The sequence below is a fragment of the Carettochelys insculpta genome, chromosome 16 (genome assembly GCF_033958435.1).
Source record: "Carettochelys insculpta isolate YL-2023 chromosome 16, ASM3395843v1, whole genome shotgun sequence".
Lineage (NCBI taxonomy): Eukaryota > Metazoa > Chordata > Testudines > Carettochelyidae > Carettochelys > Carettochelys insculpta.
The window spans coordinates 14,556,849-14,573,355 of NC_134152.1; the positions used below are offsets into that span (position 1 = coordinate 14,556,849).

A 16,507-nucleotide genomic window follows, 5' to 3' on the forward strand; every position below is an offset into this window, starting at 1 on the left:
TTCCCTGAACTCATGTTGAATAGTATTAATTACTATACCCTTTTAAAATTCTTTACTAACTCTTGATTCAGATGTTCCATTATTTTTCCTTGGAGCAGTATTCAAATGACTCGTCTATCATAACCCAGATTATCCCATTTTCTTTCTCTAAATATTGACACGTTAACTTCCAGCTGTCAGGAACTTCTGTCGTGTTCAAAACTTACTAAAAATCACCAATAATAAGCTCTTTGGCAGGCTCTTTTAAAATCTTAGACTCATAGACAATTAGAGATGGAAGAGACCTCAAGAGGTCACGTCGTCCAAACTTCTGCAGGACCAACTCCAATTAAATCAATACAACCAGGGCTTTGTCCTAATTTGACCTAATATTAAAATATCATCTCTCATAGAAAGTTACAAGAAAGCTTTTAAACCACTGTAATAATTCTGTTTTACTTTGATGCTTAAAAATACGATTAAGACTAAGGTTATCATTAATTTCATACTTTAGTTATGCTGTCTTAATTTCACAGCAAGAATAGAAGTACAAAAGTGATCTGGGAATATACGTCATGAAATTAACTTAATGTCTCATGTAACTAGAGTTTCAATTGACATTCCATTTTATTTTACTTAGGTCTATAATACCGATTTGACTGTTTGTTTAATTATTCTGATCTTTTGTGTGTATAATCAACTTCTTAGCATTGAAAACACTTAATGCGGTACATAGTTGTACTTTCATAGGGCATAGAGAGCTTTTCAGCTGCATGTTGAATTGCTCAGTATAAGCATGGGTCATGTCCATATGTACACCATCTGTCTCATTTCAGTTTTTCAGTTAGTCCATGTAGCTGGCTTAATGCATGTTGGAAGTGAAAATAAAATAGGGCTTTTTTAAGTTTTGAAAATAAGACTAACACTCATACCATTCTTACTGTTCACATTTGCAAAATTTAGTGCTCTCTAAAATCTATTGAGGAACAAGATATTAGTGGAAAAGAACCACCAGACCATTTCACTTCTCTTCAAATGCAGAAATAGTCATAGATAGATCATTTTAACTCTCGCATACTATATTATTCTGGAATTCAGTTTCTGAAACAAGCGGGGACTGCTTAAACTTATAATATTTTTTCATATTTACCAGGAATTGTTCTTGAATTCCTTGGTGATAGCTACAAATGTATGTTGAACAATTATTGAAATACTGTTTTAGTGCAATTTTTCAAGAGCTCTGAAATCACTAGACCCCATTTTCAAAAGTGATTTAGACTCCCAAGTGACATGGAAGCTTCTGAAAATGTTGTTGTTCTTGGCACAGCCTGTATATTACATTAGATTTGTGATGGTTCAGGTTTGTAGGGTTATATTGGTTTTAAGCTGTATACTGTCTAAATGTATTTATACCAGACATCTATAGTTACATAGTGATCCTCTGTACTCAGCAGACTTCTTCCTTGTCATTTGTCTAATAGTTATGGTCAGTTTTCTGATCAATATTCTCTCTAAATTTTCCCACCCCGAGCAGAATGAATTTTCTGATGTGCACCAGTGTGGAGGTGATGTGCAACTCATCACCTTTATATTGGTGAAAATAATAAAATTCATGTGGTGGGAGTGGGGCCTAGGGGTTCTGAGTATGAAAGCGGGCTCAGGGTTAGCGTGCAAGGACTTTGGCTGGGAGTGCAGGCTCTGGGGTGGAGTATGAAGGGTTTGAGGTTCAGAGGGGTTAGATCTGGGGAGGTGCACTGGGCTGGGGGTTAGTGTGCAGGAGTGGGCACAGATTCTGGGCCATTGTTAAGGCCTTTGTGGTGGCAGGGATGAGGGCTTTACAGTACAAAGGAGTGGTCAGGACAGGGGGCTGGGGCTTATGCTTAACTGGGCAATCCCTGCTGCCCCTGTCCCCCAGCCACAGCAACTCCATGCTGGTGCTCCTTACCACCAGCCTCCTGAACTTCATGGTTCAGGCAGAAGTGTCTCTGCTGCATCCCTGATCCTCTGTGCAGGGCTTTAAGGGTAAGCCACACAACTTAGAGGGAATTTGGTTATTCAGAGAATCAGAAACTCAGGCTGCATCTACACTATGAGCTAAAATCTAATTTATTAAAATTGATTTATTAACACTGGGTTTTATCCATTTGATTTTGAGCATCCTCACCTTCCCACATGCTCTCTACAAAACCCACTTATTACTGCCATGCACAAGCACCTTAAATTGAGTGCTGCCGCAGGGTATTGTGGGAACCTATCCTACAGTTCCCTGAGCCCCATAGCATTCTAGCTATCTTCACTGGTGCAGAATGGGAAAAAAATGCCCCGGAAATAGATGTGGGTATCTCATGATATCGTCCCACATTTCATTCCCCTTCCAGGTTAAACAAAGATCCCTTTTTCCAGATGGGGATCTGGCTTGCCTTTATAAAGATGTGCTTTTTATAATTGAGGGGTGTGGAGGGGACAGGTTTTTCAAAATGGGATGCAAAAGCACTGGATTTTTGCAGTCTTGGATCTGGATTTAGACCTCCTGACAAAGAAGACCCTTAGAAGAAGAATATGTTTAAGTAGACATGGGTGCTACATTGAAACAGTTATGGCTCAGGGCAGCTAAAAGACCCCAAACTACAGCCAATCCTGAAAATTGTGACCACCCTCAGGTAGACCCACCACCAGCTCCCATTAACAGCTAAAATACCTCAGGCTACAGCCAGGTTTGGACCTGCCAAAAGGACTCTCAGAACAAGAATATTCCTCACTGCAAGCCTTACTTCGAAAACTATGGTACTTGTGTAGCTACTACATTGCTTTCATTGAAACATGTATGGCTTGGGGTGGCTAAAAGACCTGTGGCTACAGCGAGCACCCAAAAATCATGACCGCTGAGGAGGACATCCCCTGGGTGGCAAAAAGACCCCAGACTACACCCAAAAGTCGTGACTGCCGCTGGAGACTTTCCCAAGTGGCTGAAAGACTCCAGGCTACAGCCAGCACCCTAAAGTCATGACTGCCAAGGGAGACATCCCCTGGGCAGCTAAAAGACCCCAGACTACAGCCAGTGTGTGAAAATCATGACCCTCACTGTGCGCAAGCTGCCTGGCACCTTGCACAGCACATCCTTTTATTGGTTTGGGTTCAAGCCATGTGATGCAGCTGGGCACAGGAACGTTGCAGACTGCATGGTGCCTCCGGGGGAGGAAAGGAAGCAGATGTAGGGGTCAGGACAAAATGTAAGCAGCCCAAAAGAAGTTTCTCATCCAAGCACAACCCCCACCCACAGACTAGATGACATATGCTGTGGGCGATAGAAAGTTACAGAATGTGATGCGCCTTGTGGGGAGGGAAGGGAGGGGATGTGGGGGTGGGACAACATGTAAACAGCTGAAAAGAAATTTCTTGTCCTATCAGACAAGCATGACCTCCACCCACATCCTGGCTGCCACATGATATGGCGACGGGAGAAGGGAAGCAGCAGCTGGTGCCAGGCAGCGCAGAAACGAAAGATGGCTAGCAGGGGTCTACACAGAACCACAGACCCCACAGACCCTCTAATAGCAAACAAAGAGTTTTCAGCCTCTCATGACCCTACAGCCACGGGCTACCAGGTGCCAAATTGAAATGGTCTTCCTGTTGCCTAATTCCTCCACACCTGAGAACAATGGATTTGGAAGAGGCCAGAGCAGAGAACTGTGGGGTATTAAGGGACACACATGGGACATCTCTGGAGGTTAATGAATTCGATTTAAAGACATGGCGCTTCCTCACTCCCCTTCATTCGGAATTTTAAATTTGACCTGAACGCTACAGCTGTCAGGTTAGTAGGATGTTATGATATTGATATTATGTCGATTTTAGTGCTCCATAAATCGAGCTCGTGGAATTTACAGTGAGGACAGGCACTTGGAAAAATCGGGCTAACTGACTTAAAATCGATGTTCTCTCTTAGTGTAGACATAGCCTTGAAGAATGTAACTGTGCTTGTTAGAATCCTCATCTTTTTCTGGAGGGAGTAAGGGGTTTGGGGAGGAGGGGTTTATTGCAATCATGTCGCATGTGCTAGTGGCACACTAAAGAGATGTAGGATGCTACTCGAGATATTAGAATTGGGCCACTAGTATATTATTAACAAAGCTTTGAACCTCATTATGAATGAAATGGAACAACTTGCATCTAAAATATAAGTACAGTAAACCATCAATTCAACAGACTAATGGCGGGAGGGATGTCTGTTAAAGCTGAAAGACCATTAAATCAGGTTTACTGCCCACCCATCCCTGCCAGTCTCCCCCAGGCCCGGCCCGGCCCAGCCCCCCCCCCCCGCAGAACTGCTGCCACTGGAGCTGCCATGGGAGCCCGCCACCACGATTGAGGACTCCACCACGTGTAGCATCCAACACCATGCTGCAGCTGGGGGCCCTGCCATACCGCACGCAGGCAGCAAAAGCTGTGACATGGCTGGGGGCCCCCACGGCTCACAGCAGCAAAACCCCACTGCAGCCTGGAGGAGCCGCTGCCATCGCCAGAGCCTCCACATGTTGCTCCCACCATGTGTGGGGCACATACGCAAGTGCCGAAGTGCCATCTGTTCCGTGATGGGAGGCGCGTGTGGTGGCGGTGGCTCTTCCAGGCCGTGGTGGTAAGTCCCCTATCGTGCTTTTTTGAGACGTGAGGGGGGATTTAGAATTTTATGGACCTCAGTTAAACAGATTTGGTGAACAACCGGCGGGGGTTGGAAGGGCGGTGCTGGCAGACACATGTTGTTCCCGAAGTCCACTACATTGGGGCCCATAAAATCAAGGGTTTACTGTATATTTGCCATCAGTGATTGTTTTATTTGGGGTCAGGAAGGAATTTTCTCAGAGGTCAAATTAGTAGAGACCCTACAGGATGTCACCTTCCACTGCATTATGGGTCACGTACAGGTTTAAACTAGTGTAAATGGTAGATTTTTTTTTTTTAAACCTGAAGATGATGTGGGGAACGTCAGTAGCTTGGCCAGAGGCTAGGGTACTATTACAGGAGGATGGGTTAGTTTCTGTGGCCTGAAATGTGCAGGAGTGTTACCAGATTTGCCCATTACTGTGGGGAATGCTCATTTATTTGAGGCTACAAGGGGGAGAGGTGAATAATTCTCTGTGTGCTGCTTGTGATACTAGTGTTCCTAAGGAGCTTTGCATCTCACTTCTGCTAATCCCCTCCCAGTGGAGCTGTGCTGCCTGACCCAGTGTCCACAGGATTAAGTTCTTCCCACCCTGGACTTGGACGGACGGACGGAGCTCATCTGAGAGGACTCGTTAATCTGCACTTACACACTGATACCTTATATGTTCCTGTGCTCAGTGGACTGGACTGCACAGCAGTGCTAAACTGTGGCCCATATGTGCCCTTGGACTCAGTGACTGGGTCAAACAGTACTCTCAGCTGCCACCCTCATATGCCACCCCAGTTCAGCGCCCTCTCCCTTATCCCCACTTTCACAGCACAATCATTCTACTAGTAACCCACTTGATGGGCAAAACCCACAGGAGTTCTGGACACCACAGGGATCTTTTAGCTTAGGTACAAGAAGCTTTGTTGCAGAATGAGAAGCCAGGGGAAGCCAGAACAATACCCCTGAGGAAGAGTGAGCCAGAGAGGAAGAAAAAAGAGAATCAACCAGTTTAACAATGCAATTTATTTATTTTTGGGTAGTGAATATATATTTAACAGTTGCAATAGTAAATAAACTGATTACAAATGTTAGGGCTAGAAAACAGTATAACTGATTACCTATGACAAGGTTAGGAGGCAATGCTTAGAGAGAAAGAGGTAGAGAGAGATCTCGCCACTCAGTAGAGCTTGCATTGATTCGAAGTCCCCAGTGGTGGTGCTAACTGGGGATCCAGAGAGCAGGAGATGAGTAGAGCCCCCAGCACAATCAGGCAGGAGATGATGAGTTCTCAGTGTAACTACTATAGAGTTTACATTCAGGCATCAGAACAGTTTCTTGAGCAAGGGTATGTGTTTTTGTAGAGACAGGACAATGGTTCAATAAGAACACTGAATTTGATGATGGGTAAACGGAGGCGAGACAATAGAAACTGATCATTCCTGGCTATTGGTGATGTTCCTTGAACAAGTGCACAATGCAACTAGGCAGTTTCAGTATTTTGGGTATCAATAGGCTCCATGACTAGAATTGATCTGATAATCACTAATTTGGGTGTGAGCAGTCCTGGGTTCATTAGCATCTGGAGCAGAGATTTCCGATGAGGCAGTGCTTCTCTGCTTTCGGTATCACATAGTTCAGTGTAGGTCCTGCTTTGAAAGAGCTGTTCTCCAGTCTTTTATGCAAATGGAGATATGTTTCGTTTCTGTCTTCAATGCAGATGAGGCTAGGAGTGTTTTGTTAATCCAGTCACCCTTGTTGGTGGGACTGAGGTGTGTCCACCCCTGGCAGTTTCAGTGCTTTGTCTTTGATTCAAGCAGAGGCCTGGGGGGGAAGGGGATTTGTTTTCCATCAGTGTCACTCCCTGGGTCCCCAAGAGCACAGGGCTGACAGGCGGTCATGTTCTGGTTCCCCAAAAACACAGAGCTAGTAGGTAACAGGAATTAAGACTAAATGATTGTGATGGTTCTTTTTGACTTTAAAGTTTGAATCAATGAGAATCAGTCTCAAGATACTGTCAGGAAGTTTCAAAGAGCTATAAAAAGAAAACTTTAACACCAAATTGTGTGTGATAATGTGGCTGCATTTTGATAGAAATAAATTAATTACCCAAATTAGAAAGCAGTGTTTTCTGCTGAAAGACATTTTTTTCTTTTGTGACTATAAGACCTAGCCGTATCAAACCAATGTTAGCATATTTGTGACTTACCTGAAAAAAGAGATATAATGGTTGGCGGGGGGGGGGGCGGAAGTAGCACAGAATGGGAGAAGGAAATATCATATCTAGAAAGTGGGTAAAGTTAGCCTCCACAGCAGGGATGCTGAACCTATGGCTCATGAGTTTCAGGGCTGCAGCGGGCGGAGCTAGAGCTGTCACTCCAGCCATTCAGGGTAACTGTGCCTGCAGCACCAGGTCCCTGCTACAGGAGTGGAACCCTGGCTTCAAAGGCCCCGTCAAGGCAAGTTGTGGGCTTCCCCTGGCATGGGGGAGGAAGCAGTTCTGACCAGTACAGAGAAACTCTCTCTGCAGGCACCGTCCCTTGTCGCTACTGTTGGCTGGGAATCACAGCCAGTGGGAAGGGGGGTGTTTGTAAGCATAGAGCAGCAGAGAGCCATCCATGCACTCCTAGGAACTGTGCCACTTGGTCACCCCAAATCCCTTTGCACTCCTACACCCCATCTCCTGCCCAGACCTCACACCGCCACCTCCAGCCCATTCTTGTGTCCTACCTCTTGCCCAGACTCCCCACTCACTGGCAGCCTCCTCCTGCACACCAAACCCCTCATTTTTGGCCTCACCCCAGAATCGGAGATGGGGAGGAGTGGCATAAAATATACCAGGAGAGTTAATGTGGCCCTGGGGTGAACCCTGAACCCTGGTGCCCCTTCCCCATGGGATTGGATCTTGAGGGGAAAGAGGTGAGGGAAATGAAGTGAGAATCTTGTGTTTTCTGCTTCTCAGTTTGGGGCCACATCTGCAAGGGTTTTTTCCCTCTCCTTACTGGAGTGCCACCTCAGTGAGGTTTGCAGGGTTTTTGTGTTTGTTTGGGGTTTTGCTTTTGTTTTATGTGCCCTCCTCCCCAATAATTTTTGTGTGCACCAGTGACCCACGACCCAAAAAAGGTTCCCCTCCCATGCTGTACTGGCTAGTCTATACAGCAACTTGTGCCACCATTGGAAGTGGTGGGTGTGGGAGGAAGATTGGAAGGGGTACTTGGGTGAACACATAAGCAACTACACTTAAAAAAACCAAAACAAATACAGGCATAACTTTAAATTCATAGCGATCTCAACAGTTCTGAAGAGGGAGATAGCAGCAGTAACTGGTTTCAATTTAGCTCTGAAATCAAGTTGAGTGCAACAAAATAAGCCTGGTAAATGAAAACCCGAATCAGCTAAATAGAACACACTGTTTGTATTCAGAACATTCTTGACAAGATAAGTACTCATCCAACGTACATCAGGAATTAATTGTGAAAGAACATGATAAAATGACTTTGAATGTGAAGAGGAAATGAGTATCTGAAATATGCCAAAATAATTTAGGTTTTTGTGCCAAACATATTCCTTGAAAAATATTGCCATTCCTAGTAAAATAAGCTATTACATGAGTTAACTGTTTCTTTTCTCTTTAGATAACAGCGATTTAATTGCTTGTACAGTGATCACAAAAGATGGAGGTCAGGTTCAGAGATTTCTGGCTGTGGATATTTACCAGATGAGTTTAGTTGAGCCTGATGTTGCCAGACTGGGCTGGGGAGTAGTTAAATTTGCAGGCCTTTTGCAGGTAAGATATCTGTTAACCTGAGAGTCTGTTTTACTACTGAAAAATCTCTAAAGTTATGGAGTAATAAAACTCAGTATTCATTCTCACAGTGAATGTATGAAATCAGTAACATGACTCCTTATTTTCTGTGTACTTAATTGTCTTTCTAATGCTATCTTCTGATGAGTACTTCAGCATTTCGCACATCATGTGTCACTAGATTACCTTCCTCATCCTAGTAAGAGCCCCGCACCCTCCCTGATCACCCTGTTATTGTCAACTTGCCTATAGAATCGCTTTTTTGCTACCCTTCATATTCCTTGTTAGCTGCAGTTCCAATTTACTTTCACCTTCCTGATTATTCCCGTGCATTTTCAAGTAATATATTTATAATACCCCTCCTTAGTCACGTGTCCAAGTTTCCACTTTTTATACACATTCTTTTTGAGTTTAAGCTCAAGAAGGATTTGTCTGGTAAGGCAAGCCATATTTGGTTTTTTTGTTTTTTTTACTGCACATCAGGATGGTTTGTCCCTGTGCTTTCTTTAAAATACTGCCAGTTGTCCTTCCTCTTTCATATTAGCTTCCCAGAAGATCTTGCCCATCAGTTCTCTGAGGGAGTCAAAGTCTGTTCTTCTGAAATCAAGAATCTATATTTTACTGCTCACCTTCCTTCCTTTTGTCAGGATCCAGAAATCTATCATCTCGTGATCCTTGCATCCCAGGTTGCCACCCACTTCTTCTTCTCCTACTAGTTCCTCCCGGTTCATGAGCATCAGGTCAAGCTGCACATGGCCCCTGTTTGATTCCTTCACACTTATACCAGGAAGTTATCCTCAAGATTCACCGAAAACTTCGGAGGTTGTCTGTGTCCTGCTGTATTGGACTCCCAACAGATGTCAGGGTGATTAAATTACCATGTGAGAACCAGGGCCTGTGATCTGGAAGCTTCTGTTAGTTGTCTGAAGAAAGCCTTGTCTACCTCATCCACCTGATCTAGTGCTCTATAGCAGATACCAACCACAACATCACCTCTATTGCATCTGCATCTAAGCTTAACCCAAAGACTCTCAATGAGCTTTTCTTCCTATCTCTATCTGTACTGGAGCTCTGAACAATCATGCTGCTCTCTTATGTACAGCGTGACTCCTCCTGCTTTTCTCCCCTGCCTGTCCTGACTGAACAGTTTATACCCTTCAATGATCGTGCTCCAGTCATATGAGTCATCCCACCAAGTCTCCTTTATTCCAGTCATCTTGTACTTGTTTGACTGTGCCTGGGTTTCTAATTCTTCCTGTTTGTTTCCCACATTCTTGCATTCATGTACAAGCATTTAATAATTAGCTGATTGGCTTAAGTTCTCCTTTCAAATCAGAGGTCCTCCTTCGTAGTTCCTTGCTCCTTGTGTTTGTTCCCAGTACCCCAGTTACCTCAGGCCTTATGTCACAGTCCCCCCCACAAACCTGGTTTAAAGCCCTTTTCACTAGGTTTGCAAGCCTGCCCGCAAATCAGCTCTTTCCTCTCTTTGCTCGGTGGATTCCATCTCTTCCTAGCAATCCTTGTGCCTGAAACAAAATCCCATAGTTGAAGAAACCAAAGCCATCTCTCTGACCCCACCTGCACAACCAAGCATTTACTTCAACGATTTGTCGATCCCTACCTATATCCCTTCCTTCAACAGGAAGGATGGATGAAAACACCACTTGTGTTCCATATTCCTTGATCTTCCTTCCTGATGCTACCTAATCTCTGGTGATCTGCTCAAGGCTGTATCATTATTTCCTATGTGGAGAAGTAGGATGGGGTAATAATCTGAAGGTTTGATAAGTTTTGGAAGGCCCTCTGCCCCATCCTGGATTGTAGTTCTTGGTAAGCAGCATACAGTAAACCCTCAAAATGTGCAGTTTTCAGTTGCATTTAACTCGCATTAATGCAAGTTAAGCGCAACTCAAAATCCCGCTCCCCCTGGCCCTGGCTCAGCCCCCCAGCCACGTGCAGCCCTGGTTCAGCCCCCTCCCAGCCCTGCTCACTACCCACACATGGCTCTGGCTCTGGCTCACCACCCCTCATGTGCGGCTACAGCTCAACCCCCCACAGCCTCTATTCAAACCTCCTGCTGGCTCACCACCCAGGCACAGCAGCAGCTCAGTGCCCCCCCACCCCAGTTCAAACCCCCACCCCACCCCACGTGCAGCCCCAGTTCAAACCCCCCGCAGCCCTGCCCACCACACACATGCATGGCTCTCTCATCCCTCTCCCACCCCATTCAACTGTCCCCCCCACATGGCTCTGGCTCAACTCCACCCCCAACCTCCTGGAGCCCTAACCCAGCCCAGATTTAACCCCCTTGCTCCCTCCGCCCAGGGCCCCAACCCACCACTAGGCTTAATCCACCTCAGCTGTCCCCCATCCCACCCCCAGCCCCAGGACTTACCTTTCAAAAGGAGCTCCAGGTCATCCTGCTGCTTACCCAGTTGCAGAACGTGCGTTCTATTGGGGGGAAAAAAAGCTGCCCTCTGACTTAGCGAAATTCAAGTTACGCAAGGGTGTACGGGAACACAACCCTCGCATAACTCGAGGGACTACTGTACTTCCCAAGATTCCCGGTCTGGACAGCCCATCCCTCTTAGATGTGGTGGTCGTAGAACCCCCATAGAACTCCCATCCTTAGGACTACTCATCCCATGCTTTCCAGTCATTGGGGCCTTCTTATGATCACTTCCCTGAGAGGTCTCTGCCTTAAGTCCTCTAATCTTTTCTTCCAAGATAGAGACCAGCTTGCACTTGCTGCATACGAAATCCCTTCTATCTTCTGGGAGGAAGACAAACATGGCACATGCCCTGCATGTTACAACAGCTGACCTATCACTATCAGTTTTTGCCTTTCTTCAGAGAGTTCCCTCAGATGTTTGTATATTGCCCCCTTAAAGAGCAGAAGAGAAACATACCAGAAGAAAAAGGCCAAAGAGTATGGGGCTACTCCTCAAGGCAAACTCCCAGGCAAACACCACCCCTGTTGGCTGCTGCACTGTTGACTGCTCACAGGCTTCACTCTGGTTGCCTTTTTATAAGGCTGCTGTCTAGGCCTGTCTCAAAGCCTTGCCTCCAATCCAGTCAGCCGTTGAAGGCCCACCTGGAACAAAACACTCCCAATTTGTACTTTTTCAAACTTTTCCAACTGCCAAACACATAGTCAAACAAATGCTTACTGGCAGATACTTGTATATTCACCCTACCAGCTCACAACACAGCCCCCCAAATGCCACACTTACCTGAACTCCTCTTGGACACTTCCCAGGCAAACTCCCCTTTTGGCTGCTGCCCTGTTTGCTCAAAAGACTTAACAAATTTAAAAAGACTTAAAAGATTTAGCAAATTCATTGGGGCATGAGCTTTCGTGGACTGGAGACCACTTCATCAGATGCATGAAAGGAAATCTTCCATTTGGCAGGGATACATACACACACACACCAGACCAGAGCTAATGAGACCATTTCAGTCAGGATGTATATGGCCCCTGACATCAGTTGATACGAAGATGAAAATATCAGAAGGTGGGGAAAAATCACTTTTTGTAGATGGCCACTCCCAATCTCTATTTAGACACAGTCTGATAATGTAAATTTTGCATATGAACTCTAGCTCTGCAGTTTCATGCTTCAGTCTGTTTCTGAACTTTTTTTTGTTCAGGTATGGCAACTTTCATGTCTGTTACTGACTGTCCAGGGAAATTGAAATGCTCATGTACTGGTTTTTGAATTTTACTTGATGCCTGATGTGTGTTCACTTAGTCTTTTATGTTAACATTCACATTTGGCCAATGTAAATTTGTTAAAGATAATGCACAGGTGAATGAGCCCCTGATCTCATGACTTATGTGCTTAGGTCCTATAATGGTGTCACTAGGGTTTGTTGCAAGGATTGATTCCTGGGTGAGTGTATTTGTTGTATTGCATGTAGTTGGTGCCAAACTGAAGATACCACTTCATGTGTCTGACAAAGCAGCCTCCAGCACGTAAACACTCATGTCCACACAAATTTGCTAGTCTTTGCTTTTGTGAAGAAAGGAAGATGGCTTCTCATCGCAAATTAAAATGGGTTTTTAAACTCTGAAATACTTAAATATGAATCCAAGTGTTTGCTTTGTTAAGTACTCTTCACTAAGAAAATAAAAACTAAAATATTCCTGAAAAAAAGTATGTGTGCACGTGTGCGTGCAGGCAAGCACACTATATTTCTGCATATATATGGAGTGGGGTTTCCTCTGGAAAATACTTTATTTACTGCATATTAGAATTTGAATTTCACGAACTCTTATATTCTACAAAATTTTCTGGAGGCTAGCCCTTTGAATTGCCATGACCTGAGAAAAACTAGATTTCTGCACCTTTCATTCTAGTTTATAATAGCTTTTCTTTTAATACAAATGTTTTTAGTTACTAATTCAAATTTCTTGGTATTCGAGCTGTATCAGAAAGTAAGCATATACAAATGAGTTGCTGATTATTGTGTTGTTATGCCAAGCTCATTAGTTGTGTTTCTAGAAAATTTATAGAGGATACAACTATTTCTGTTAGACAACTGAATTTTTGCCTGATTTAGTTGCATTGGGCTTATTTTGCAAGACATTTGTATCAATGTACTGCAACTTTATGTGGTTTTTAACCAGTACCCCATCTCTGAGTTTTGTTGCAATGATGTGCATTTTTCACATTTAATTTAAATATTAACAATGAATAGCTCATTTTGCGTCACTGCTAACTGTATATTATTTCTTTACAGGATATGCAGGTAACTGGAGTAGAAGATGACAGTAGAGCTCTCAATATAATAATTCACAAACCTGCATCTAGTCCCCATTCTAAACCCTTTCCCATTCTCCAAGCCTCATTTATTTTTTCTGATCACATTCGCTGCATCATTGCAAAGCAGCGTTTGGCAAAGGGTCGCATCCAAGCTCGACGTATGAAAATGCAGAGAATTGCAGGTAAATTCATGTCTTCAAGTGTTCCTCTCTGAATGGTAGACATGTCTATTGGCAATTCAATAGTGTAAGATCTGCTCTTATGGGTCCTCTAAAGCAGTGGTTCCCAAACTTTTCGGCATTGTGCCCCCTTTTGATTTTTGAGAAACCTTCATGCCCCTCCTTCCTTATCATCCAACCCCCCTTTTAACAAAAAATCTAATTAGTAATTTACAATAACCACAAAAACTTGAAATAATAAAAATGTTATTTAAAATTAAAAATAAACACAAATAGTTTTCTTTGGCCTCTTGAAGGTGCCTGATGCAGCCCCAGCTGGCCAGCTGCCATAGTTGCCCATGCCAGCTACCCCACCTGCCTGAGACTTGTGCTGCCAGAGCCACCTGCCCGAGCCTCACACTGCTGGGACCAGTACCTGCTTACCCACCAGCTGCCCACTCCAGCTGCAGGCCAGCCACACAAGCTGCCTGGGCCAGCCACCCACCCGCCAGCCCAAGCCGCCTGAGCCTGGCGATGCTGGGGCCAGCCACCCAAGCCCTGTGAATCCTGCAAGTTGCCTGGACACCCAAGCCCCGCGAGCCACCAGCCTGAGCCCCTCCCCTCCCACAAAACCAGGCACCATCATCCCCGTGCTCTTACCCCATCCCCATCACCTGAGCCAGGCACTCCCTGCTCCACATCTAACCATATCCTACTCCTGCACCAGGTCACCCACGTAAAATGGCAGGGGCTGAGAGCCAGAAGCAAAGGCCGGCTCTTTTTTTTGGTGGGATGAATGATGGGGGAGGGCTGGGTTGCCTTGGTCCCCCTTTGGAATTTCTTCAAACCCCCTCCCCAGTGGGGGGCATGTGCCCCAGTTTGGGAAACCATGCTCTAAAGCATCTGAAACACTGTCCCAGGAAGGAATTTTGAAAACAGTGTCAAGTTTCTAAACGATAGATCTTAATAATATCGTCATGCTATAGGAAAATGCATATTCACGTAGGATAATGTCTGCCCCTGGAGGCGGAGGAGAGCGAACGAATTACATGTTAGTATTGCTCAGTCCACTAAAGTAAGATACTCAGGTACTATGATGATGAGAAGCTGCATAAAACAGAATGTCAACAGTTAAGTTTTCTGAACTTGTATGTGTTAAGAAATGTAGAAAAGTGGGTTACCTACGTAGGTGGTTATCCATCAGGTGGGGACTGAATGTATGATAGCCAAGATCTAAATGCAGCACATGATGAAGATTGGAAATAATCATCTGAGTAAATGTATCAGGTAGGTGAATGGAAGAGGTTTGGAGAGAAAACGTGGGATAGAATATACAGGGACAGGGATGGGCAAATGAGAAAGGAGATTGTGTTTCAACTATTTGAGTATCAGCACACATCAATCACTGTCTAGAATACCTGCTAATATGAAAAAATGTCTAAAGAAAATCTGGAGTAATATTAAAGTGAATGACTCAGCTGCAAATGAGAATTACTCAGTTTAGAGCTTTAAAATCAGTTAAAATGATTCAGTGCTATGTGAAATACCTGTACACTTTTGTTGTATTGTTTACAATTGTCAGTTTAATTCTTTCATCATCTTGATTTATGGTTTCTAAATTAAAATTAAGTTCAGAGTTAAGATCTTGCATGGAAATAGACCTACAATAGTTTCGATGTTCATGCCAACTACACATAACCTGCTTACCTAGAGCAGATTGCTTGTCTCTAAATGGCTTGGCTGGCTGCCATGCACAAACATGACTAATAAGTGACCTTATTTATGCATATTTCTTACAACTATGCCAATTTTTGAAATGGCTAGAAAGCCATCTTGTTTATGTTATGGAAACAATACAACAGATGGCCAGTTTCCTTCTCTAATAAATATTGAGGCTTACCCTAGAAATGAAAGGGAATTGGGGTTTGCAGCCACTTGTTGCTATATTCCCCTCCCTCCCACCCCCGTAGTTGCAGGGTAACTACATAAGTAACAAGCTATTTGTATTCAGAAGATGCAAACATGAGCAGGTCATGTAGATTGATCTAAACTAGTATGGTCCCAAGTTTCTTGGCAAGATTTCAAAGTAATTCTCACATTAGATCTCCTTTTTAAAGATTTTATTAACAAAAAATCAATATGCTTAAATGTAGCTCTCCTGGATCTTCCTGTCCAGCCTTCAACTGAAGTGATGGGTTTTGGGCACAGCTCTGCATCTGCATCACAGCACCTGCCATTTAGATTTTATGACCAGTCACGGCGAGGGAGCTGTGACCCTGCTGTACAACGATCTGTTTTTGCATCTGTTGACAAAGTCCCAGGTAAGACAGCACTTCTAATGAAGCAAGCTGCATCAGTCAAATATGTGACACGTGACACTGCCTTTGCCTCTGAAACTTTTTGGACAAAAGGTCAACCCTAAGCAGAAATGCTCTTCTTCTTTCAATAGATCCTTTTTAAACGATTTTGTTTGATTATATAGAACTTAACAAGAAATGAAACCATTCTATTTTCCACTGTAAAATGCAAGTTAATTGTTTCTCTGTAGCTAGCTCAGAGTGTCTCCTTATAGGTATAGCGAATGGTTGATATTTTTCATTTGTCTTTTTTTCAGATTATAAATAGATCTATTTATAATTTCTTAGAATTACAATCTTGAAACTTCTTAGAAACACTCAAAATATTACTAATCAAGTTGTGGTAATTTCGTCAGTAGTACAAAATGACTAGTCCTGTAAGGTGTGCTTACCCGAAAACACTGATTCTAGGGAAAAGACGACTGCAGATTTTAATGGTTATAGTCTATGGTGTAAGCTTAAGATTTGTAAAAATCCAAGCCTTTCAGCGCCCAGTTTCTAAAAATGCAAAAGTTGGCTTACAGGTTCAACACTGACGAGCCCACACATTAGTAAATATAGTGTAGGAACTATTTGTGCAAGTGGCAGGGAACACAAGTTAACCTCATAAATTTGTCCACCTTCAATTAAAGATGTGAGGTGCTTGTGCAGATGGGTATATACTTGGATACCTGAATAGTTAGTGATAGCTGGTACTTCTGTGAACACTTGTTTGACAGATATTTCTTGCTATTTGTTGTTATTATTATGATATATGTAGCAAGTGTTGACTGTTGCTTGACAATGACTATTGG

General features: G+C 43.8%; 1 protein-coding gene across 5 annotated transcripts in view; it reads left to right on the forward strand.

Annotated features, from left to right (window-relative positions):
* CLEC16A (C-type lectin domain containing 16A) overlaps positions 1–16,507 on the forward strand; it is a 247,372-nt gene that overhangs the window by 154,055 nt on the left and 76,810 nt on the right. For all 5 annotated transcript variants that reach the window (XM_075010592.1, XM_075010588.1, XM_075010590.1 and 2 more), the window contains exons 19-21: positions 8,263–8,414; positions 13,176–13,380; positions 15,510–15,677. In XM_075010592.1, coding sequence (XP_074866693.1) covers positions 8,263–8,414; positions 13,176–13,380; positions 15,510–15,677 — 525 coding nt within the window. The remainder of the gene's footprint in view (positions 1–8,262; positions 8,415–13,175; positions 13,381–15,509; positions 15,678–16,507) is intronic.